The sequence below is a fragment of the Molothrus ater genome, chromosome 9 (genome assembly GCF_012460135.2).
Source record: "Molothrus ater isolate BHLD 08-10-18 breed brown headed cowbird chromosome 9, BPBGC_Mater_1.1, whole genome shotgun sequence".
Lineage (NCBI taxonomy): Eukaryota > Metazoa > Chordata > Aves > Passeriformes > Icteridae > Molothrus > Molothrus ater.
In genome coordinates, this window is record NC_050486.2 from 31,263,636 (window position 1) to 31,288,725 (window position 25,090).

Genomic DNA, 25,090 nt, shown 5'->3' on the forward strand with positions numbered 1-25,090 from the left:
GTACTGAACTGGCCCACATCTAAACCTCCTAGACTGTGTCATTCTCCTCTCCATAAGCATTTGCTTTCACAGAATCATAGAATGTTCTGAGTTGGAAAGGATCTTCAAAGATCATCAAATCCAACTCTTAGTGAAGAGCCCACACAGGGATCAAACCCACAACTTTGTCACGAAGTCCCTTTTCCAGCAGCTGCCTACCACCCCTTGTGGCACAGACCTGGGCCAAACAAGTACTGCTACTCATGGCCAGTGACTGGACAGCACAAATCAACCAGTCTCCCCACCAAAACTGATAGCATTTAACCCTTGCAAAAAATAGCATCATATAGTATAAGCCTCATACATACTCATTTTCCCTTAAATGATATATGCTCATTTTCCCATAAATGATATGATATATACATTTATCATATCATATGCTGATATGATAATGATACTATGCGTACACAGAGTCTATGTCTGCGTGTATTCACTATTCAGCCACTGAATCCCAAACACACGGCCATACCAGCTTTCTTTGCTAACTCAAAAGCTTGCTTTGCTAATTCAAGGTCTCATTGCAGGGAATGCTGAATGCCAGAAGTAACTTCAGACAAGGCTCCTACATGAAGTGGAATGACTTACAAGGCATACCTTAACCTGGAGTCCAAATTCTTCCTTTTTCCCCACTTGAAATAAGTGTTCCACTGCTATGTCTGCTGAATGAATTCCATCCCCATCCCTGAAAAGCTTTTGCATGGGGCTTGGTGGTGGCCTTTTTCTTTTTCTGTCCTCCAGAAAAACATACACAAACTGGCCAGATTGGGAGTCATCTGCCACAGGTCATCTGCCTGTGATGCTAAGCCAACTCATGGTGTACAGTAAAGGTTTCTTCACTTCTCACGAAGACAGGGGAAAATATGACTGTGAGCCTCCTAAACTCCAAAAAAGATTTCTACTGAGTTCTATGGTATCATTTCAGCCATACACCTTGCTTCATATAAGATCTCAATTCAGATTCAGACAAAACCCAGTATAGTTTATTATTACATTGTTTAAAAAAATCTAAATTTAAATGAAAAGATACAACAATCCTCCGTCCTTTATAAATAAACCCCAGAATTCCCCTCCAACCAGGAGCAGCGGCCCCTCCTGGGGCCTCCTCTGCTCTGCTCCTCCGCGGCAGCGGTTGCCCCGCATGCCCTCGGCAGGCACCAAACGCGCCCCGCGTCCCGCTCGGCCCCGGCGGCACCAAACGCGCCCCGCGTGGCCCCGCGCAGCCGGAGCCGCCCCGTCCCCGCTCCGCTCGGCAGAGCCCCCGGCCCGCCCCGCACAGCCCCGCACACAGCCCGGCGCGGCGCAGACGCACTCCGGCTTGCATGGAAATCTTTATTAGAACAATCCCCAAGAACTGCGAAACAGAATTGAGCACTTCCGTTATCAAAGATATTTAAACAATAGGATTCTATTTCTGCATAGCAGAAGCAACAGGATTTAGAGCTCAAATAATCATGCTCGTGTTAATTTGGTTTTGACAAAACAATACGATCTTAAGAATCATATTAATGAAACCTACCTTTCATTTCTTAAACCTCAAAGAGCCATTTTTATGGCTTTAAAACTCATTATTTGGGACAAATGTATATGGACATTTTGTAGCATAGGGTAACAGACAATTTTAATACTAATAGCACTAGTATTACTTGAACATGAAGAAACACTCATTTTCAATTGTTTACAGTGCAGTACAAATTACAAATTACCCCAAAAATCATTGCCTGTATCAAAAGTTTAAAAATTTAGAACAATTTATAAAATGGTTCCAGAATAGGAAATTATCAGTCTTGAAATGGAGAAGGAACCTTATGTTTATAAACACACAAATAAATGTATTACAGTAATATATATGTAATTTTTAGTTTTATTCCTTGTGTTGTAAGTAGCAAGAGCCCAGTTCTACCCACAGTTACACAGGTACAATACACATGATCATTGTAAACAGAAAGCAGAATAGGCCCCACTCAGAAGTCCACTATATCACAAATTAAAGCTATTTTAAAAATCTACTGTATAAAAATGGAACAGTCTTGCATTGTTTTCATTTATTTGCAACACTATTGTTACATTTTCTCCTGGACCACACCATCAATTTTCATAATCTCTCAACAGCAACAGTGTGCTGCATCACACAGTGCAAACACACCTGACATCCTTACTACAGTTGATTTTTTGTTAGTCAATTTGAAATAAAGTGTTGGTTTTCCTCTCTAGCCTTTTCTGTTTTGTAGCCTACACAGTATAAATGAATTTCAAAATGTAAGCCAGGTAAAGTAACAGCCAGTAAGGCACTTTGTCTGCAAGGATACAGCTGTCCAGGCTGAGCAACTGGTCAAAGGGAGACATTCTGGGTTACTCAAAAACAGTCAGTTTATTCTTCATAACCACTTCTTTGACAGCCCACTTGTGGAAGAACACTTACTGACAATTGAAGAATCAGCCTGACATTGCATCCACCAAAATATTTTTCCTGTTCTACAGTAGAACATGCAATAGTGAAATATTTCATAGAATACTAACATTTAAAGGAATATTCAGCATCCTTGGATCACCCAAGAATCATCTGCTGAATACTGTTTGGAAAAAAAATCCTCATCAGAAGAAATGATCCTATCTTCTTGTTTCTGTGTTTTGTTTCCATGGGGTTTGTTTTGTTTTGATGGTTTTGTGTGTGTGTGTGTGTGTGGTGTTTTTTTGTTGGTTTTTTTGTGGTGTTTTTTTTTTTTTCTTACAAAATTTGAAGGCTTGACATTAAAACTTTGGTATAAAACATGTAAATGAAAGCCATTCACGAATATGCTTTAGGGAGATACAATGAATCCAAACCAAACTAAACAAATGTGATCACATGGATGTGATAGCAGGTGTTTTCTACTGTCTTGGTTTCTACATTCTGCTTGTTTGTGATTTTGAGAATGTTTGTTTTTCTACTCATGTAAAAGGGTCTTTCTTCAGATCCACCTGCTTTCCCACAGCTCCTCCCAGGGAGAAGGTGCCTGGCATGACCCTGGGCAGCTCAGGAGCCTGCTGGTTCTGGGATCTCCCGTGCCTGCATCCATCAGCACCGCAAGCACTGACCCAGTGCACTGTGGGCACTGTGTCACCAGCCCTGGTGGGCTGAGCAGCAAAGCACATGGCATATTTTACTGTGTTCCACTCACTACAGTAAAAAAAGGAATTTTTAATTTCATACTAAAGCAAGCAACAAAGTAAAAGTCCAAATCCAAAAACGTCAATATTAGTACCTCCTCTGTGGTGTGCATCTGCAGATTCTGGCCACAGGATTAATTAGGAACCATTTTAATAAGATAGTCTTCAAATATCTTAGGTGAACCTTTCCCGAGTAAATATTTGTATTATTTTGACTAATTATTTGCAATTTATTTCTAAAAAGCCAATTTTAATATTAAATAATTATTACTTACTGAATTTATTAATTACAAAATCTACATGGTATTGCTTTGTATTTTCACAGTTCTCATAATTACATCGTAAGAAAATGGCTTTTAAATTTTCTTCTCAAAAATGATGATCAGTTACATTCTAAATACTTTCACAAAATAGTGAGAGGAGCAAACTTATACATATATATAATTTTTACCATATATAAATAATAATACAATTTAAAACTTTCACTTTTAGAAATTCCTTTAGTAAATGCATAGGTTTGTTACAAAAGTTTTCTAGTCAAATAACTGTATACTATTTCCTATTACGTTTTATTCCTAGTAAACTCTGTGGTTACATTCATATGATAAAAAAGCAAGCTATATTCAGAAATATGCTTTTTCAATTGAGCTCCCAGTAAGACACTCAAGTCGAGTAGAAATATAGATCATGTAATGCAGTTTCTTTAGCTGAATATTAATCAGTAGTATTAAAAGAAAAAAGCTTTAAAACATGGATTGTAACAAGACCAACAGCTTCTTTAATCACAGAATGGTTACACGTACCCCCAAAAGTTACTGACTTAATTCTCAAAAAATATTAGAATCACGGGGTGGGGGGGTGTGGGGGAGTGTAATCCATACCATGCACATAGTGAGAAAGGAATGATGATGATGATGATGACGACGATGACGATGAAAAAATCTCTCAGGAGTCCTTTTATTTCCCAAAGGTGGGATTCCCAGTCCTTTCTAAAAGTCAAGCTTCCTCTAGGGTATCTCAGGAGGGGTTACCAAAATCTAAGGTGCCTATAATCAGTAGCTATATTTGAAACCATACGCCTTTATTTTACATTATTGGAGTCCTAAACTGAACTCCTCATTTTTGCTTCAGGGAAAAGGCTCCAGCATACAGTGGTCCAAAGAGAAGGCTTACAAGGATACTCCCACCTGCACCTCAGGTCACTGAATTTCAAGATCTTACCATGCCCATGACTGCAAGGGTGTGGATGGTGGTCGCTTGTGCATCAATATGACCCCAGACCCATGGCATGAAGGACAATATTACTGCCTTTGCAGTGATCACAGACATCACAAATCAGAGCTGTAAGTTAGACAGCAAAATCCCATTGGGATGTAGATGGTCAGTAAACTTTCCCCAGAAACTTGCCTTCAAACCATCTAGAAAAGAATTTGCACTTCTTTTTGTGGCACCAATGGACATCTAGGGTTAGAAAAGTATTTCCAGGTGCTAAACTCCAGTCACAGAACTGGCAAATTTATGGCACATGGCACTTCTGGAAAGTACTGAAATAACTTTTTCAATCCACTGGAATCCATGAAAAATAGGGGCAGGCCTCAGTATGGCTGGGTCCTTGGCTCCCCCAGGAGACAAATAAATTAAAGTATTTTTAGCTCTGTCTTGGTAGTAACAGACTTGATAAACTCTCCAGTGTTAAGACTTTTTCCATCAGCAGAGATGTTACTTAATGGCAGTGACAATTCCACTACTGGGAGGGTCATAAACCCCACCGAACGTTAATGCGCTTTCTACCAACAGGTGTATGAATGACTTTGTACTAACGACTGGGCAAATTTAACAATCAAAAAGCAAACTAAATCTTTCAGAGCATCTTTCAGTAGTTGAATAACTCATTCTGTACCATGAGAAGATTTGAGTTCAATGTCCTAGTACCTTACTGTGTGAGCCACTGGGAGCATGGAAACGTGCAGGAAGTGCAGCCCCAGCCCTCTGCACCTGCAAAGTCATTCCAATGGCTTGGAGCCCTTCTAAGCTAGGCAGAGGCAATGGAACTCCTTGTGCACACACACAGAGCGAAGACTTTCAGTCAACGGAAAAAAGGACTGCATTTAGTTTTCCTTTCAGTGAAGCTCAACCTCCCTGTAACACAGAACGCAATCAGAGACTTGTCAGGGTTAGGGGGATATTAACACATGTGCATCTCTCTTAGACATCAGCTAAAAGTTATACATTCACCATCTTGTACCAGATGAAACCTCATTTGTGTAAACCACAAATCACTTCAGCTGCAGTGGGACCTTCTCTCAGTTATATAATCTTTTAAGCACAACTCCCATAAAACTTCACTTTAAACAGTATCAACTTAAGTATTTTCTGACTACCTTCTTTGGGATCTGCAGGGTACCATCATGTCTTAAAAGATGCAGTTGTGGATGTGATTAAAATATCACTACATTTTTCAGTGTAGGAAATCATTAATGCATGTATAATCACAGTTTAAATAGCTGCAAACCAGCTTGTACAAAAAAATACAATCATAGCACCATATTTACAAATTTAGTACCATCTCCTCATTAACTGGAGTCCCAAACTATCTTTTTTTATGGCTAATTAGGTTATACATTAGTGCTTTCGAAAAATTGCCTGAATTTCTTTTACAAATATACACTTATAAGAAACATTATCAAAACTGCTGTCATCTAAGGCAGCAACTTGTATTACAAAAGTTATTAAAACATCATTATAGACTTATAAAAGTTTCAAATTTACATTTTCCTTTTATAGGCACTCTATAAACTAAAATGTGGCCTTGTTTTCACAGCTGTTAGCTTAAGCATTTAAACTAGTTAAATGTTACCAATGTTGCTCTTTTTTTTTATATAAGCAAAAGGAAAAAAGAATCACCCATTAACCAGAAGCATCATTTACAGTTTTTACTTTTGCCTACTTTATACACGTTTTGCTTAAAAGTGACACTTTTTGATGTTGAGGTTTAGCGTTCATTATCCCGCTGCCTTCTTAGGGCTCAGTTTCTTCTTCCCTAGAATTCGGTGGAGGCTAGCTGACATGAAGTAGGGCTTTGCTGTAGATCCATCATTTCTTTCCAGGTCTTCACCTGAATTTACACAGCAAGACCAGTCAAAAAAGGAAACAGCAGTACAACCACACACACAGAGACACAAAAAGAATTGAAAAAAGGAGAGAGCAATAGACCCAACATTAAAAGAAATGAAATCAAGGTAATTTAGCTTTATTATTAAGTTGATGAATGACATTATCAAATTTCTATTTTCTTAGACCACAAGAGGTTTTACATGATGCAGAGACACAAACATCTTGTCATTTTTTAATGATAGCAATATATCCCTTTTATTCTCCAGATCTTTGGTTTGGCAGTATAGGTAGAAATTTTCAGAAACTCTCATTCCTTCACTGAACCCTGCTATTTTGGAAATCTCTTGCTAGAAAATGTGTCACAAAGACAGCCATGGAGTTAAGCACTTTCTAAAACTGGACCATTTTTCACTGCCTAAGACAAAGTTTACTTGAGAACCTGTTGCCGTGAATTAATAATATTCTATCTGATCTATTGTTCATTACTTAATGGGAGCATGGGAAATAGAACAGAATATAAATAAACAAGGCAGACATTACTTTTTTCCCTATAGAAAAGTAGGAGCTGAGTGTTATTAGTGCTATGTCTGCCTGTCATAATGTTTGCTTAGAACCAAAGCCCATAAAATGAGATAAATAGGATGTAGCTCTCAGCTAAATACCAATTTTGAGTTTTCTAACTGATCTTGTTCCTGTGATTCTTTGGCAACCCAGTTTTTCAGAATCCTTGCTAACCTTAGTTTCTATGGAAGTGAGGTTAAAGTGAGTGTTTAAAGAATCAGTATTACCATGTCTGCCTCACTTCAGTAATCCATATATATATGGATTTTTATGAAAGATGAAGCCTATGACTATTTCCCTTAGTATTATCAAATAATTTGCAAATTGCAAGAACAACCACTACCATGTAACTAACTTCTACTTGTGTCCTGCCACATGGCAACACACTTGGACCTACCAGAATGGCTTTCATTATAGAAAAATACAGCACATGGAAGGTACTACATGCTAAGGACACCTGCTTCTTATAATCATATCCTAATTCAAGAACAGCAGATTTCTTTTGTGATTTTAGTATTCTCTATCTGGGCAGCCTGAACAGCAGTCCCTTTGATTGTTTGCCATTGGGAGTCCAAGAGACAGTTAGCTTCAAGTGGTATTTCACAGAATCTTTGAGGTAATTCAGCATAATACTTTGCTCAGGGTTGTTAAAATGAAAACAAAGTGCCATCTATATACCAAAGAATATATTTGTTACTGTCAAGATGCTTAAGCAAATCAATATTGTACAGGGCTCTTCACAAAGCACCCAGAAGCAAACTTAATGAAATTTAAGGAACATCTGAAAAACAAAAGCCAGATATTTCCATAAACCATAAAGCTACCTTACACTTCTTAAAGTAATTAAATTTGAACACTAAAGCATGGATGACCATATCACAGAGCCAATATGAAAAGAAGAAGCTGCTAATTTTTCATACAGTTTGCTAGTATGCCACCAGATCTCTGTGTCTGGAAGGATGGATAAGATGATTTTTTACTCCTCTTTCCATGACTTGCAGGTATTACTGAAAGAAAATGTAGTACTTACAAAAGCAGAGGAAAAGTGTGTCGACACACATTGCATAGACGCTGAAGAACCCATGTGCAACTAAGTAGGAGCCAATGATGACCGTCTACAAAAAACAAACCACAATAAACCCCCAAATTTCTTTCAGCACCACTGTGGTAGTATTAACACAAGTCAGAAGCCTAGTCTGCTATGCAAATTTAGAAGAATTTAATCTCAGCTCTGTATTTCTACCAAAGGTTACTAATACTGTGGACAGGGATCACAGGTTCAAGACACTGCATCCTAACATGTAGTAGCTTCTAGTTTTCCAGCTGGAAATAGCTCCAAACTGAAATTATTTCAACCTCTGAGGAGAATATATGCCAAGAATATTCCAAACTCCTTCAAGAATCACTCAGCCTAGAGATGTTCTGAAATTTAAGGGGGGGCTTACAAAAGGAGAGAGAGATGCATTGCAAGTCCCTTCCATTAGAAGCCACACTGTCATCAGTGTCTTGCTGCCTGGGAAGTCTGGGGAAATGTGAAACCTAATTTTTCTGAAGATTCAGAGCCACTGCAGTGCCGCTTCTGCCTGAAGGATCCCAAGGATTGGAGTGCAGCAGCTCAGTCCTCACTTGAGTGGATACTATGCCACTGAGATGCTGACCAAAGAAGCTGTTACCAGACCATGCCCTGAGTAGTCTGAGCACCTCAAACTGCCCCAAGCATTCAGGAAATTAAATGGTTGCCTTACCAACAATGGTACCCAGTAGTAATTTAGCATTGGCACTTCCTGTCCAAAGACTGGTATTCTCTGTGTGAAGAAAAAGAATGCAAGAACACCTGCAAGAAGCACAAGCAATTAGTTATTTCCATGCTAGCTCTAATTTCCCGGGATCTAAAGAAATGGATAAGACAGAAAACAGATCCAAGGCTGGTTTCAATACAAGTTTGTAAACAATACATTCTTCAATACTAATTATTTAACAGAAGAGATATGTAAATTAATCAATTACCATAAAGATATTAATGGGCCCAGAAAGACTTTAATGAGTTGTTTTGTTTCACTATTCTACTGAATTTAACAGCAAAATTAATAAATACTGTAATTCCACAGTGATGACAAAACACTTTATATCAGCTCTTGGTACTAGTTTTACTTTTGATTAAAATATAATTAATTAGTTAACTTTGAAAGTATACAGAATGCAAAATATGGCTATTTGTAAAATAGGTTTTTGAAACTGCTGTGACAATTTGGAAAAACCACAACAGAACACTGCCAACCTGGATTTCTGAAAGTGCTTCTTTTAAAAGATAGAAAGCCACTTTTCTGTTACAAAAAACCATGAATAGTTTACTTGATAACTACTCTACTGAATAATCTATTTGACATCTACAGATAACAAAGAAAACCCTATAAGGATGCTAGAAATACCCTATTTCTTTTACTATAGCTTATAGATATAAGGGGCTCAAATACAGCAAAGCTTCAGGTCCTGCAGACCTGTACCACCACATCTATAGGCTGTTACCAGGTGAATCTCATTTGCAATTTTGTTCAGTTCTTACAAAAGGAGAACTGACTGTGGCTGACTTATTGGATGCGAATTTGGTTTGATTCAACTATGATGATGCAGCTGCAGAAGTCCTTGCACCAGCCACACATTCAAAAGCTGTAAAAGCAATTATGGAAAAGACACTGTCAAGGCAAACCAAGTGCTGGGCAGGGGGGAGAAAGGGAAAAAATGGTTTTAGATCAATCTAGCAAATCCTAGAAACACAGAAACAGATTTCCAAATAGTTAGACAAATGAGAACCTCCAGCTGCTAACTAAGCATATATGAATATGGCAGACGTGCTTGTGGGTACCAGAAAATAAAGCATACCATTTAGAAAACAAACAAGCAGCTTACCTACACCACCAGCAACAAGGATTTTCCCCAGAAATAGAAGGAAGTCTGTAACCTTGTCCAGAACTGCAACCCTGTTTAGCAAAGGACAAATGAGACATAATCATCACAACCAGACATTTGTATTCTTTCTCCTTAAATCTATGGATAATTGCAAAACATGACCAGAAGCTGTCTTCTGCTGGTTTTACAGGCTGACAACACAGCACCACAGACAGGTAGTGCTGAGATGGGTACTGCTACAGCATCATCTCAGGAGGCAAAAAAGCACTGAGCCTTTGTTGGGCAAGGCCTTAATGTAGCAATGCTGCTACAGGACTGACATGGAGACTATTTATTCCTCGAGTTGGTTTAAAAAAAATCAACCAACCCAAAACTTCAAAATATTTTTATTTCAGCCTTACTTCTAGGGGCACAGATAAGCCAGGCCAGAATAGGAGAAGGACACATCAAAACAAAAAGCCATATTTATGTAGATTGCTGGTAGGCCTCCTTTTCACTTGGTCCTTCTGGCCATCTTTCATGACCTTGTAATATGCCAAATCTACTATTCTAAGATATCATGGTACAACACAGAAGGCAGGAAACTTCAGAGCGGGAAGATAATCACAGATGAACGAAGGCAGACAGAAAAGCTGATAATAAATCTGCAGCTCTCATTGGAGTACAGCAGGGAGTTTCTGCTCAATGTTCAGACAGCCTGTCTTACCATAAACTGCAGATAAATAATTGGATGAAAAATTAACTTTGTATCTTCAACCTCTTGATAGCACAGGGGGCCATATTGCCACTATGGATGTGGTAATACACAGTACTGACTACTGCGAAAAATAAATGTTAAGAACTACTAAAGAGACAAATCATCATTAACCTGTCAGAATTCAGATTTAGCAAAATGCACAAGATAAAAACATCTTTATTTGAAACAACAAAATTATATGTCTAGCTCTTAACTATTGCTCTTACTGGTTAAGAGCAAAATCACAAAGAGCAGAGAGGTGATATTCTGTAAGGAAATGAAGGCAGCTTCTCTCCTATTGCACAGCCATTACTCAGTATGGACATGACTGTCCTGATATTAGTACAGGGTAACACAGTGAAGATATTCCATCTCCCAGCTCCAGTCCTTGTCTCTTCTTTCTTAAGTGCCATTTCCACTTTCGTCTTTCAGCCCTTGTCTCCATTTCCCTCCTCCTCCAGTCCTTCACTTAATGCTTTTAAACCACCTAACCAGTTTTACTGAGTCTCTTGCTTGGTAATTAGATTGTGTTGTATTGCATCAATATGGTCTGCTCCTAAGTTATTCTCCCATTACGTTTTGATCTTACAGTAGCAAAGGAGGAGCCAGGAGCAAAGAAGGAAAGTACTGATGAGAACAGGGAGTTTGGCAACACGCTCGGTAGTGGAAAAAAGGGCCAGGAAATTTCCAAGCATCAGAGGACATCTGGCTATGTTAAAGACAATCTTTTGGAAAGTATTCTGTCTTCTTTACTTCCACTCTCCAACACCTCATAAGATTTCTGAATGAATCTGAAGACTTAGGTTTTCCTGCTTTCCCTTTCTCAGACCAAGTGGACCAAAGCTCAAAAAACAAACATATGACAGATGATGAGCACCCCATTCCCATCTATCTGCAGATCTCCTCTCAGGGGCTCCACTTGTTTCTTGGAGGCATTATTACAATGTACTGGGTACTTAGGAATTTAAAGGACCAATCACAACAAAACAATGAGATTCCATCAACTCTGCATGGGTTACTATACTGGCCAGCCTGCTGCTATACACTGAGTGTAAGAAGTGAGGGCCACATTTGAGGACAGAAGTGGCACTCAGTATTTGGACAAGATATGGGAGAGGAAAGAAGTGTGCCCGCAGAGTGCAATAGTAGGAACTCCTGACATTTCCAAGAAGGGAAGGAGATAGTCCCTTACCTCACCACATTCCGCATGAGCAAAAAGAATGCTTCCTTTGCCGAGGTGCAGAAGTTTTTACCATATATGGCAATCTGTAAAATAACAGGGGCTGTTAAGTAATTTAAATAATTAGGGTACCTTCTCATATGACAGGATCCATCTGCATGTAATGCATAGTTCTCCCTAATTTGTGGCCTTGAAACTCAGATGAACATAAAACACTTTCCTCAGTCACCTGCTACTTCTCAATGTTTCCCATCAGGCTGGGACAGAATATTATCCATCTTTCCCCTTCAAATCACCTGGCAATGAGCATGCCACCCCTTGTGATCTCACAGGTAGTAGACTAAGTATTAGTTTGAGAAGAAGAGCAAAAAAGGCTCTTGTCAAGGCATTCTTCTCCCTTTGCTAGTTACCTAAACTAGATTTATAGTCAGTGGAAAAGAATAGGCACTTGGAGAGCTGAAGTGAGCTGACCCCTGTAGTTATCTCCTTGGACCTGATGCTGCTTTCCCTGAAGAAGAAATCTGCATAAAATAAAGCAGTAAAAGTTATTCAGGAACAAAACTACTTCTTCCTGGAATAGCGTTCACCAGGGTAAGATATACCAGAACAGCTCTCAGCTCAGACAGTTTATGAACTGTGAAGAAGATTGTCAAAAACACTTCCTCTTCAAGATGGCAAAAATTTGAAACATCAATTGCATCAACACAGGTTGTAATGGACCCACTACAGCCACCTCCTCTGAGACGAGAAGTCTGTGACTGTACCATTCAATCACCAAAATTGCTTCCAATTGGAAAAACCACATCTTCACATAAATTAACATACACAGATTTCAGCCTAGGATGTTCCAGCCAGAACATCCTAGGCTGAAATCTGTGTATGTTAATTTATGTGAAGATTTCAAACTTCTCTTATCTGGAAGCTAAGAAGGCTTATTTGAGAGAAATATCACTGCTTCTGCTAGTAGAATTTGTGCTTCTAACTTCCAGGTAGAAATACAATCATCACATGCCTTCTGACCTCCTTATTCAACTATCACCTCCAAACAGAAATGTCATCAATATGCAATATGAAATAAGCTAATATTCCTGTTAAAATCAGGGTATCAATTATTGAATTACAGGGGCAGTTAACCAGTTATTCCATCCCTTCCCACTTATTTTGGGGGGAGGGTGATGGACAAAGACAGGGAAAAAAAGAGGTTGAAATTAGAAGGAAAAAAAAATCGTACTATTTCATAGTAGAACCACACATATGTACTGAAAACTCCCATAAATCCCATTATCAGCAGATTCAAGTACTGCTGGCTTTTGATGAACTAGTAGTGTCTAGGATATTTTAATGTTCTAGATAGGGGAGACAACATGCAGACACAGGACATACCATGATGTAGGCATTTCTGTTTATAAATTTTAAGAATTTTTCCAAACACCAGAAACAGCACTTGAGGCAGCAGAGTAGGAATCTAGTGAAGGAGTTCTGAGTACCTGAAAAGAGCAGGAAAGGGTACATCATACACAGAACTCATTAACAGTCGTCAGAATGTAGAGAGCTATTCAGAAGAAGACCTTAAATTGTGACATTATTTTTTTATTTCTAGGTATGAACTCTCTCTCTCTCAACCAAATTTAACTCACTAGCTTTCAATTACATCAGACTCATATCCCATCTGAACTTTGCATTAGGTTCCCAAAAACATAGACTCAGCTTGAGTAAATGAACACAAATTTACTGGCTTCCAAAGAAACTACAATGGATAATGTGGAATTAGTCTCTTTTCCTTGCTAAAAAACAGCTTGGGAAAGTAAGGAAGTAATATAGCAAGGAAGCTCTTAACAACCTAGGGCAGATTAATAAATCTCACCTTTCAGTTTGTGATCCAGGTATTCCAGTATTACTCTAATAAGCTGGACAATTGCAAGAATTAAGGCTCCAAATGCCAGCGAACCTGTATGGTATCTAAAAACAAAACATTGGACTGTTATGTCACACATGTCCCTATGTACATGGATATACGTATGCATATATGCATGTATATACAAATAAAATCAGAAGTGAAGGAAGGTCCTTTAGTGGGAATTAAAAATGAATGGACCTTTATCCCAATCCACCACAGAGGAACAGGATGAAGCCATTGGTGCTGTTGGTGTTTGTGAGTGTCTGTCTCTCAATCTGTGTACACATGTTGTGTACATGTATTTTGTGTGTGTGTCTACTGGGAGTACCTGCTCAGCATTACAATTGGTTGGATCTAGGGGCAGGGAGCTGCACCAGCCTTGGTGCTGTAGGGCTACCGGATACAGCCTTCACCTAATAGATACATCTTCCCAATTGTGCTGGTTGGATAGACTAGAGCTAGTTTTTTTCATAGTAGCTTGTGCTATGCTACATTTTGGATTTCTGACCAGAACAATTATGATAACACACCCATGTTTTAGCCATTGTTGAGTAGCACTTGCACAGCACCAAGAACTGCTCTGCTCCTCACCCTGCCCCACTGATAAGCAGGTTGGGGGTGCACGAGGAGCTGGGAGGGAACATGGCCAGGACAGCGGGCACCAAATGACCTCAAGGATACTTCACACCATACTGTGCTGTGCTAGGCAGAAACAGGTGGTGGAAGGAAGGGTAAGAGGGGAGCATTTGAAGTTACGGAGTTTGTTGTTCCAAGACACTGCTACACATGAAGAAGCCCTGATGTACTGGGGACATGCCTGCCTGTGGGAAATGGGGAGTGAATTCCTTGCTTTGCTTTGCTTGTGCATGCAGCTTTCTTTTACCTATTAAACTGTCTTCATCTCAACCCACGTGCTTTCGCATTTTCACCCTTCAGATTCTCTCCCCCACCCCACTGTGGGGGAACAAGCAGGCAGCTGTTGGGGGGCTTGACTGCCACTGAGATTAAACCATAATGCTGACTAATCATTTTCTTATGATATTCTAAGATTGGCTTCCTTAGATGGAAAAAGAGCATTTGTCAGATACATGACAAGGCTCGCTTCCAGCTCCACAGTCTTACCGTATTGCTCGTCCAAATGAAGAGAAGAGTGGCCACAGTGGAATATCAGCTGGTTTTCTATAAGCCCAGTAATAAGAGGCAAAGGCACCAGCAAGGGTACACTGACCCAGTGCAATTGCAAAGTTCACCAGCCAGAGAAAGACAAAGGCATTGGCTAACTGGAAGATGAAGATGTACTTATGGTACAGGCTTTCTCCTCCATAAAAAGCAAAAGTACACTGAGCACCTGGGCACAATTTAGTCACATTGGTTGTGTTAAAAGTCTAAATAGAAAGAAAAAATAAACAATCATAAGTAATGAACTCTATATACATAGCATCTGAAGTTTAGCAGGTTAATACAAATAACATAACTCTGCTTGATGTTCCATTATGTCATTCAAAACTGCAACACTACGTAACCTGTTTACATATTTAAGGATTCATATCAAGGATTTATGCAGTCTTCTGCAAAGATTTAACTTCAAACTAGGTACTGGCAAACAGGGTTGTTTACCACATACCTGAAACTTGAATAAATGAAATTTGAATTTCAGGAATCTACTTTTAAGATATATAAATGCTTTGTTAAAGAAAATCTCCTCAAGTAAAACAAAAATAGAATTACTTATAAACTAGATGCCAAATTGGATGTTCAGGTAAATCACTGTGGTTGAAATGAAAAATGGAGCTATACAATTTAAGAGAAACCGTGGATGTGGTCACAGTTTATGTATCTCAGACCATTAAAAAAAGGAGTAATCTAAACATTTAATTACTTTTCCCTATTTCTAGTGTTCATTTTATATATTTGCTTGGTTTGGACATGAAATAAAACCAGATAAATTCTAATTCCTCTATTTTGTAGTGTTTAGACATCAGCAGGGTGTGCATCACCACTGCAATACAATGAAATTTAAGGCATCAGTCTCTGCTCATTACCTCTTGTTCCACTGCTGGGTCCCCAGAGCACAGCCTGGTTCATGCTCTGACCCTCCCTGCACACGGGGACACCCAGGGCTGAGGCCCCTCTCAGCTGGGGCTCCTCTCCAGGCTGAGCAGCCCCAGCTCCCTCAGCCTTTCCTGGGCACCGAGATGCTCCAGGCCCTTGCTCAGCTCCAGGAGCTCCTGTCCCTGCTGTGCTGAGGAGCCAGAGCTGGACACAGCACCCAGAGGTGTCCCCAGAGCTGGGCACAGCACCCAGAGGTGCCTCCAGGGCTGGACACAGCACCCAGAGGTGCCTCCAGGGCTGGGCACAGGGGCAGGATCCCCCCTGACCCGCTGGGAATGCTCTTCCTGAAGCACCTCTTGGCCCCCAGGACAAACTGCTGGCTCAGGGACAGTATGTTCCCACCCAAGATCCCCAGGTCCTTCTCCACAGAGCTGCCATCCAGCAGGTCACCTGCAGCCTGTGCTGGTATACAGGGTTATTCTTCCCCTGGTGCACAACATTTGATAGATTTATCTAGTTTTTAAAGAATCCTTAAATTAAAACCCACAGCCAAGTAAAAAAAATTGACTTTGAAGGCAAATTTATTTTGAAAAATTTAATTTGAAGGCAAAATTAAAAAACAAAACAAAACAAAACAAATATTTTTGGAGCTTCATAAAGGTAATTACTGTGCCAGAAGAAACTAAGCTTCTGCTTCAAATCATGGCTAGTCCCTGAGCAACTTTGAGGTGCAGCTTTCATCGTTTACCACTGCCTTCAGAAGACCTCACAAATTCAAGAACATCTTTCCTATAAAATTTTTTTTTGTGCCTTCCTTTCTCACTCTACAAATTAGAATGCTAACATTTACAAGACAGCTTAGCAGTTAAACTAGTTTATGTCTGTAAAATAAAGAAGTGTTACCTGAACATCAGGTAATATTTTCAGATTTAACATGGGGACTCATTACTTAAAACATGCACATTTTTTGCTAGAAGTGCATTTAATAGTGATTAAGAAATGTAGTCAGTATAGCTTTCCCTATAGGTAAATATTTGTTACACTTACCTCTGGGTCACAAGTCAGGTTTGCATACTTGCACAGTGTTTGATTAGCCATTACTTTATACACCGGTTCTCCTGATGTGGCCAGAAAACTGAATGAAATATTTTAAGGAGGAATCATAGAACTGTGGTTTTTGAGCAACTTAGGATTCTGCAGTGGGTAACCACTAGCTCTAAAGAACTTGTATATATAACAGAAAAACTGCTCTTGCTCTGCAGAGATATAGCTGAAGGGTTGACAGACAAGACCAAGTACTCTCATTACTTAAAGGACTACTGCAAACTCATACCTGGAGCTGTAATTACCCCTGACCAGAATGGGCAGGGCGCATAACATTGAAAACCATCCCCATCTCTCCTCCACATCTATCTTTGACAAAGCAGATTATACAGTAGTTCTTGTATTTTGGCAGAAGTAGATACAGAGCATAATGGTGAATTAACACTGCCCTGATCAGCAACAACTGACAGTCTTTGCATATGAAATAACAGCTGCTTTTTAATCAGCAGTTTTCCCCTTTTTTAATCCTCACCAAGCCCTTGTTGTTGAGGAACAAACAGTGTTGAGGAACAAACTGTTAGGCAATTCAGAGGAGATAGTGCACTGTATATTCACTCGCTCCTTTCTCATATTTTTCTGAACAAAACACATACATAATCCATTCCACCTCCAGTTAACTAAGAAACCATTAACACTAGGCCTATGGAGCACACAGCACATTAAAGACCATATTCACTCTTCACCGAGGGCCCATTTCACCCCCAAGAGTCAACCTTATGCAGTACACAAGGCTTTGTACGATCCCCCTGCCTTGGCCTGACTTTTAGTCCAGGTTTTTTTTAAATTCTAATAAAATCACTGTCTGGTTTGTGCATCACATGTAGATGTGCAGTGCAGAAGACTGCATCAGAAGATTAAGTGCTAAGTGACCAAATAGTCCTCTTAATATTGGTTTAATTAATGTGAAATAGCAGAAAATTATCTAGTCTTGCAGACCAGAAAACTTGCTCCAGATAGGTACACAGACAGAAGGATACACAGCTGTCACAGCCCAGTAGGAAATACAAATTGCAATGAGTAAGAAGGTGACGATTGGGTAGAACAGTGTAGACATTATATAGCCAATTGCCCTATAAAAGAAACAAAATATGTCAATAAGCTGTAACAATTCCAGAAACTAGCTTTTTATCAGTCCTCTTCCAGCAATTTTACTTTGAGAACCTTGTTGACACTCATAGCATAACCTAGTACTGGGATCTCAGAATACTGCAGGAATTTTTTTTCTTATGTATTCAAGCCTTGACTTTGTCATTTCTACCACTCCACTTTTATCAATGGTACTAGAGTGAACTTTTTCCATTTGCCATGTTCCAGCTTGTCTTCTACTTTCTCCTTCTTCATGACTGCTTCAGAGACCTATCTCTTTCCAAGGCCATTAACTGATTTCCATGACATCTTCTTGCCAGCTGCTGCAGACCCTTTATGTCCTAATTCCCACTCTGCTCATCCTGTGTTCTTCCTTCACTCCTACAGACCTGAAACTAACTTATTCTATTTTGTATTTGACAACTCTGTTCCCAGAAACTTTCCTGCCTTAAGCGCTAGCTATGTAGGGGCAGAGCCACTCAACTTGTCTTTGCAATGCCTGCACAGACTGCACCTTCCTGCACTTATGTGACTTTCCTTGCACATGCTGTACATAAGTGGTGCTCACCTATGACTAATGGAAGGCAAAATGAATAATTGCCTTTTCCTGTTGACAGCTTCTTTTAATATCAAGGTATATGTAGCCTGATATTCTACTGCTAATTCCTGTGGCTAGAATGTGACTAGTGGCAGGAACTTGAGCATGCTAGTTCCCACTCTGCCAGGGACTCATTCTCTGGAAGTGGGAGTTGATACCAGCCCTCTTGGTAAACCTGCTGCTATCCCAGAAGTGAACATCTCCAACTGGGTATCTCACTGGATGTAAATTCAGAAAGCATGTGCTTTGTTTACTCAAACTTACAGGCTGGCTCTCTTTATCACAAGCCTTTTTGTCTAGTACTATTTCTGACAGTATTTCTTCTATAACTTAGGGCACCTCTGATGTTACTTGTTTTATAGGATGCAGTTTCCAGACAGCAAAAGGAGAAAAATTTACTCAGTTTCTAAAGGTAAAGTAGTAAATGCTGGGGGGAATTCAAGGAAACTGTTATGTCCAATCCAGAGGTTTTGAGCCAAACATCATTTGCTGTCTGAACACAGAGGCAAAAAAGTCTATTACAAGTCACACAGGAGGACACAGACTTATGCTGTTTGAGAAATAATCACAAATTGGCTGTGTTCAGCAGTTATTGGCAGGCCTCTTAGTATCACAATAGGACATGAAATGAAACAACATGCACACTGGAACCTCCAAGGTAAAAAAAAAGGGAAGTTTATTTCTCGACCTTGATATATATAGAATTGGAAAAGTGACCCTGGATTAGGGGATGAAATTGCCACCTCTCCAATGACACTGGTCAAATCAACAGTCCATGAAATTTCTCCTCCTCCAGAAAGGAATGCAAAAACAATCATTATTTACATAAAGTGCATGGGAACTCCATTACAAAAATGTGAACATCAAAAGGCTTAGAAGAACTTAGAAGAACAGGGCGACTTAGTTACCATTAAGTTAGTTACCATTAAGACCATGCCCTATTATTCCAAAACACTGATTAAAAACTCTTGTTTCTAACTATGGATTTCAAGTCAATTATTGGCATTATAACTAATATTTTTGAAAATGTAGCTAAAAGGTATTGAAAAATATAATTTGATTTCCAATCACTATCACCTTATTTTTTATCTTCCTAAATACATGATCTGGTCTGTTAGGTTTACAGTAATTACATACAGTGTGTCATCTCATCCATTATGCATGAAAGCAATAAATTCACCTTCAAGTGACCTTTCCATGCTGCTGGAAAACTACAGAATGTTATTACTAATCAGCAATAAGTTTATGAACTTTCTAAAATCCTTCTACCTGTCAAGGTTGTGAACAAAGGTTTTGAAGAATGTTAAAAGTGTTCTTGGATTTTAATGAATGGGAATTAAAGAGTATAATTTAGTGCTGCCTAAATTAAATGCTATGTTCTAATTGCACAGTAGCATAAGACAGGAAACAGATACCTGGCTAAATGCAGAACTTCAGTATTTCTTAATCCCATGTCAAAAATCCCAAATTGTGATTCCTGGGAACCGCAGCAGCAATAAAGATCGCAGAAAACCACAAGCAAGTGCTCATAGATAAACTTAGAGCTAACGCTATGTGCTCTGAGAACACAGCCTTGCTTTCAGGACCTATGAGACCATAGTCCATTTGCAATGAAATCCAAGAGCCTGACATTTTAAGTCAGTCAGTTTTAAGTCCATTTATCCTTTGTAATACTCTCAATTAAAAAAATCCAAACCCCAAACCAAACCAAAACCAAACCAAAAACAAACAAAAAAACCAAACCAAACAAAGGAAAAAAAACCCAACAAAAAACCCAAACAAAACAAAAAACCCCCACTAAATGTTCTGTGTAAAACTGTGTAAAATAGGAACCACTGTGAACAAAGCCTATGCAGATTTCAGGAAACACACAACAAAGAGGTCCCTTTAGCCCTGAACTCCCATATCCTGGTTTGCCTTCTTCTTTACTCAGAGCTAAAAAGACATATCTTAGACCACATCCTCTTACATCATCTGGTCACAGAAGTTTCTTTTTCTCTCTGCAGATTTATGCCTGTCCACACAGAAGTTCGACTGGACTCAGCAGAATCTCCTGGTCTTTCCTAAATAGAAGCCACAGCCAAAACCACACTAATCCTCTACCACTATTATAAGACTCAAGGAACAATCCAATGACAGAGAAAAGTTGGCACTTACAGGTCCCAGGCTCCTATAAACAGTATACCACACTTAGATTTTCTGCTGAGACACCTTCTTTGCACTAAGTGTATGTGGTAACATTAACAGTGTATGAATTCTTAAGGTAAGAAGCAGAAAGATAAGAAATACCTTACTTTAAAAGAGAAAGCTCTATTAAGTACAACCTCATTAAAAGGTAACTGATATTCCTTGAATGCCTCCTGTGAATTCCTTGTTGAACCTGTTTCATGCAACAAATGCAGTGTCGTATTTTAAACCCCAATTTTCTGCTCTTGGTAATGCAAGATGGAGTTCAAGAAGAGTGTACTCTAGAGATCATTTAATAAAATTCAACATATATTAAAATCAGACAAACATACCTACTACCTTCCTTCAACAGTGCAATAGCAATCCGTATCCGATTTCTTAGGAAGATCAGCATCAGTATGATTATGACCTCAACACCACAAAGTATTATCACTGTAAACAAGCAAATAAAGAAATTAGATTTATCAAGAACGAAACCAATATGATGCTTCTGTAATTTTTTCTTTGTAATTTGAACTATTGTTCATGAACTCTGTTAAATTCTCTGCCTGAGCAGTTCTTTCTCCAACTGCACCTGCCAAACTTCAATCCCATTTCATAGGTTTTTAAATCCCATTGAAAAAACATTCTATTTGCAACGAGTTAGTCAGAATGTATATGACCCTGATATTTATGTTTTTAACAGAAAAATGGAACATATAATTGTCAGAAAAATATTAACTTCAATGTGAATGCAGTATCTAGCCTTAGATACAATTCATCCTTTACAAATTGTACTTTCCATAAACAAGAAATTTGCTCATAATACAAGCATTTGTTCATGCTATACTGTTGCTCATTTGTAGTATTTAGATAATAAAAAATAGGAGATGAAGAGTCAAGTTTTTCATGGAGAGCGCATTTTTCTGATCTACATTGTTCTAAAATGTAGATGTACTAAAATCAAAAGGTTTGTTTGAGTATTACCCTGGCATGAACTCCTTTCACCTCATTTGAGTTTAAAAAAAAAAAGAGACTAAGATAGGACCATCCTGGTCAAATCACTTTCACCTTCCAGTTGCGTTGCTGGAATCATGCTCTGATATTAGAGAGCTGAGAGCTCTTAATTATAAGCAGCATTTGAATCATAACTCTGATTTCAGTAGAGTCTGCTTCTATCTGCCTTCTATTCGTGTTGGTTCAAAACCTACTTCTACAGTAGAAAGTAAGAAAAATCTGGGAACTTCACCTAGAGAAGACTGAGTCTTTAATGCCTGAAGCACACATCCTCCGACTCTGAGACATATCCATTTATTTTTGGTGCTTCAGATCATTAGACAACATTTAAACCAGCCCAGTAGGGGCAGATTATTGTATGCAGCAGGACCTGTATCCTCCAGCTGAAACCAAGAAGTTCTGTGGAGGGAGAGGAAGACAGAAGGGACAGGACCCTTAAGTATCCAAAAACTTATATGAAGGTTTGCAAAGGAAGATGAGATTTGGCTTTAGGTCCCACAGCTTAGATATAGTCTCAGAATATCAGACACAATAGTCACAGAAGATGTTGAATTGCAATCCCAAGTATTACCCCTGGCAACAGAACTGCAGGTGCCATTTCCCCATGAAGGAATATAAAAACAGGATTCTTTGAAGTTGGTCTCATTCCAATTTGTCTCTGTTACATTACTGTACTTGTCCAAAACACTGTGAAAAAGGCAAGCATTGTCAGTACATGATGAGTTCTAGACTAGAACTCCGACTATGTTTTCTTCAAGGATATGAAACTATTTACTTCGCTGGGTGATTTTGGAAAAGCAAATTAATTCCTGAGTACCGTAATTTACTCTTGTGAAAGTGACACTAAACTCTAGGTAAACTATACACTGGCTGCTAAGAATCAGGCAGGGGAAGAGCCTGAAGAGTTACAGGGGAAAAAATGCATAATAAAGTCATAATATTCTCTATGGAGAGCACACTAAAAAGCTTTGCCTCAACAATATATATAGAAGATGTCTCATAAGCTCAATGGATCCAACACAGAAGTAAATGAAGACATAAAGAAGAGACAGGAGATTGAAGCAGTAAGCTACTGTTCTATTAATTTAGCTACCAATAAGGAGAGGCAGGTGTTTTTGGTTATGATCCATTCATCATCAGTTAAAAGTCTTTGCATCTTCTAACAGAGCAGTAACAGGAATGCAAGTAATATTTGACAGTTATTTCTTCCCTCTTCTGCTCCTCCTTTCTTGGGGGGGGGGTGAACGTGTATGCTGCAGGTTGTCTTGTTCCAGTAGGATTTTGTTTAAAATGGTTCATTTCACAGTCTTAGATCAGACAACAAGAAAATTCAGTGACCTAAGTGTAAACTGACAGGAGACCTCATTGTGGTCTTCAACATCCTCACAAGGGCAACTAGAAGGGCAGGTACCGACCTCTTCATTCTCATGACCAGTGACAGGACTCTAGGGAACAGCTGGAGCTGGGTCAGGGGATTTAGGTGGGAGGTTAGGAAAAGGTTCTTCCCCAAGAGTCAGGCACTGAACAGACTGCCCAGGGAATGGTCATGGCCCCAAGGCTGCCAGAGCTCAACGAACATTTGGACAATACTCTCAGGCACAGGGTGGGATTGTTGGAGTGTCCTGTGCAGGGCCAGGAGCTGGACTTGATCATACTGATGGGCCCCTTCCAACTTGGCATATTTTATTATTCTAAGACACAAAACAAGTGTAGTTATTAATGTGACTTACTAATCTCATTTCTGGGGCTCTCAAAGAGGGAGAAAAAATAATCTGAGAGAGAAAAGTACACTTCCTTGCACAACTTCATCATGATGAACTTAATTACTGCCTTCTGCTTTCCCCATGGTGAAGACTGAACACACAGGAAGTAGAATGCTCCTAACAAAAGATTTTTTCATTCTTATCCCTAGTGTGATTGCATTATCTCCCCTTACAAATACACTAGCCTCTTTTAAAAAAGCATATTTTTACACAATACAGAGAAAGGGAATTCTGCTTTCTCCTCTGAGCAACGTGTAGAGGAGGAGATTTAACAAGGCAGAAAGTGTATAAAGACACTGACTGATTTTCCTGAATATCCATTAACAGATACCAAATGTAAAAGGGCACTTACTAAATGCTAGCCATGTTTGCCTCAGTTGCAGGTACACTTTGAAGTCTGTCTGGAATCCAATATCATAAACAGTGAGGTCAGATCCAGGTATTCCTTTAAGATGATCATACTCCCAGTAACAATGCCAGATGCCTTTTAAAAAACCAATCAATAAAATAGGAGTGTGTATGAAGAGTGCAAAGACAAATTTTAAAAAAATCTTACAAGCCAAATGTTTTGCTTTTGTATAAACCTGTCAGGTAAGCAAAGCCCAAAAATGCATCACTGTGAGACTAGCCAATTATGATATCATATATATGGGAAAGAAATATCAGTACAAGTGATTACAGACTAAGCATACTGTGCATAGGTAATGCAGGTTACTACATCTGCTGATAAGTATCAGCACAGCTGGATTCTTACTGCATTGTGCTGCCATTTATGTCCTTCTCACTTAATTGTGTCTAAAACTAGGCATTAATTCACCCAATTGTACCATTTAATTGAAGTAACTACTGATTTTCCAGACTTAAGCAGTAAGAAAAAATAGTCTCAGAGGCTAGAAAATTACACCTACCATAACCTATAATTCCAATCACACCAAAGATGAAAATCCAGAAGAGAACCCCAGCTGTGAACCTCAATAATACAAGGAACAGCAGACTCAACATCATTGCAATGAACAGTCCACTAGAAAGTGAAGAAACAGAAACAAAGGGAAAATGAGTGTAAGAATCTATTCACATTCTTGCATTCCTGTTACTTCAAATGAGGGTCACTTCATCTCAGATAATAGCATGATTTGTAAAAAAGTATTTCAAAATCTTCATTATGAAATACATTCTCATGGCTGTTATCTGCCATTACAAACAAACAGCTTATATATGATGATCTCACATATGTGTACTAGATTCTCAGGCCGGTTGAATGGGATTAATAGAATGCCTTTTTTGTCACTTACACCAGCTGAAAAACTCACTGCCTTTTTCAGGCCACAGTCTAATTTACAGTACAGAAAGTTAAATTGGAGGGATACCTATGTGTGGGGAAGTTGCTGGTTTATGTCCTCCACAGAAAATCCCTGCTTGCAAAGAAACAATGTTAGTAAACAACATTCTAGAAGCTTCCTAGGAAAAAAAAAGAATTACATTTAGGAGAAAAACCATCAGGAGGTTAGAAGGACATAATTTCTACTCATCACCACTTCTACTAATCAGAAGACGAAATGATTAGGGCACTATGATGCATAGAAAGAAACTGTTAAGAGCCTTTCTATGAAGTCCCTAGGAAAGATGTTTACAGTGCCTCTTCTTCATCAAGACAATAATTAATGTAATGTAATGTAATGTAATATTTGTTTTCATTTCACTCCTAGAAAGCAAGTCAGAAAGG

At 38.9% G+C, this 25,090-nt stretch overlaps 1 protein-coding gene across 3 annotated transcripts in view; it reads right to left on the reverse strand.

Annotated features, from left to right (window-relative positions):
* Positions 1 to 1,348: 1,348 nt before the first annotated feature.
* SLC44A5 (solute carrier family 44 member 5) overlaps positions 1,349 to 25,090 on the reverse strand; it is a 69,249-nt gene continuing 45,507 nt past the window's right edge. For all 3 annotated transcript variants that reach the window (XM_036387885.1, XM_036387884.2, XM_054515787.1), the window contains exons 10-22: positions 24,276 to 24,388; positions 23,720 to 23,851; positions 20,941 to 21,040; positions 17,715 to 17,807; positions 16,681 to 16,768; positions 14,704 to 14,966; positions 13,549 to 13,643; positions 13,068 to 13,171; positions 11,697 to 11,770; positions 9,769 to 9,839; positions 8,607 to 8,695; positions 7,892 to 7,976; positions 1,349 to 6,301 (exon numbers count right to left, since the gene is read on the reverse strand). In XM_036387885.1, the coding sequence (XP_036243778.1) occupies positions 6,189 to 6,301; positions 7,892 to 7,976; positions 8,607 to 8,695; positions 9,769 to 9,839; positions 11,697 to 11,770; positions 13,068 to 13,171; positions 13,549 to 13,643; positions 14,704 to 14,966; positions 16,681 to 16,768; positions 17,715 to 17,807; positions 20,941 to 21,040; positions 23,720 to 23,851; positions 24,276 to 24,388 (1,420 nt within the window). In that variant the 3' untranslated portion in view covers positions 1,349 to 6,188. The remainder of the gene's footprint in view (positions 6,302 to 7,891; positions 7,977 to 8,606; positions 8,696 to 9,768; positions 9,840 to 11,696; positions 11,771 to 13,067; positions 13,172 to 13,548; positions 13,644 to 14,703; positions 14,967 to 16,680; positions 16,769 to 17,714; positions 17,808 to 20,940; positions 21,041 to 23,719; positions 23,852 to 24,275; positions 24,389 to 25,090) is intronic.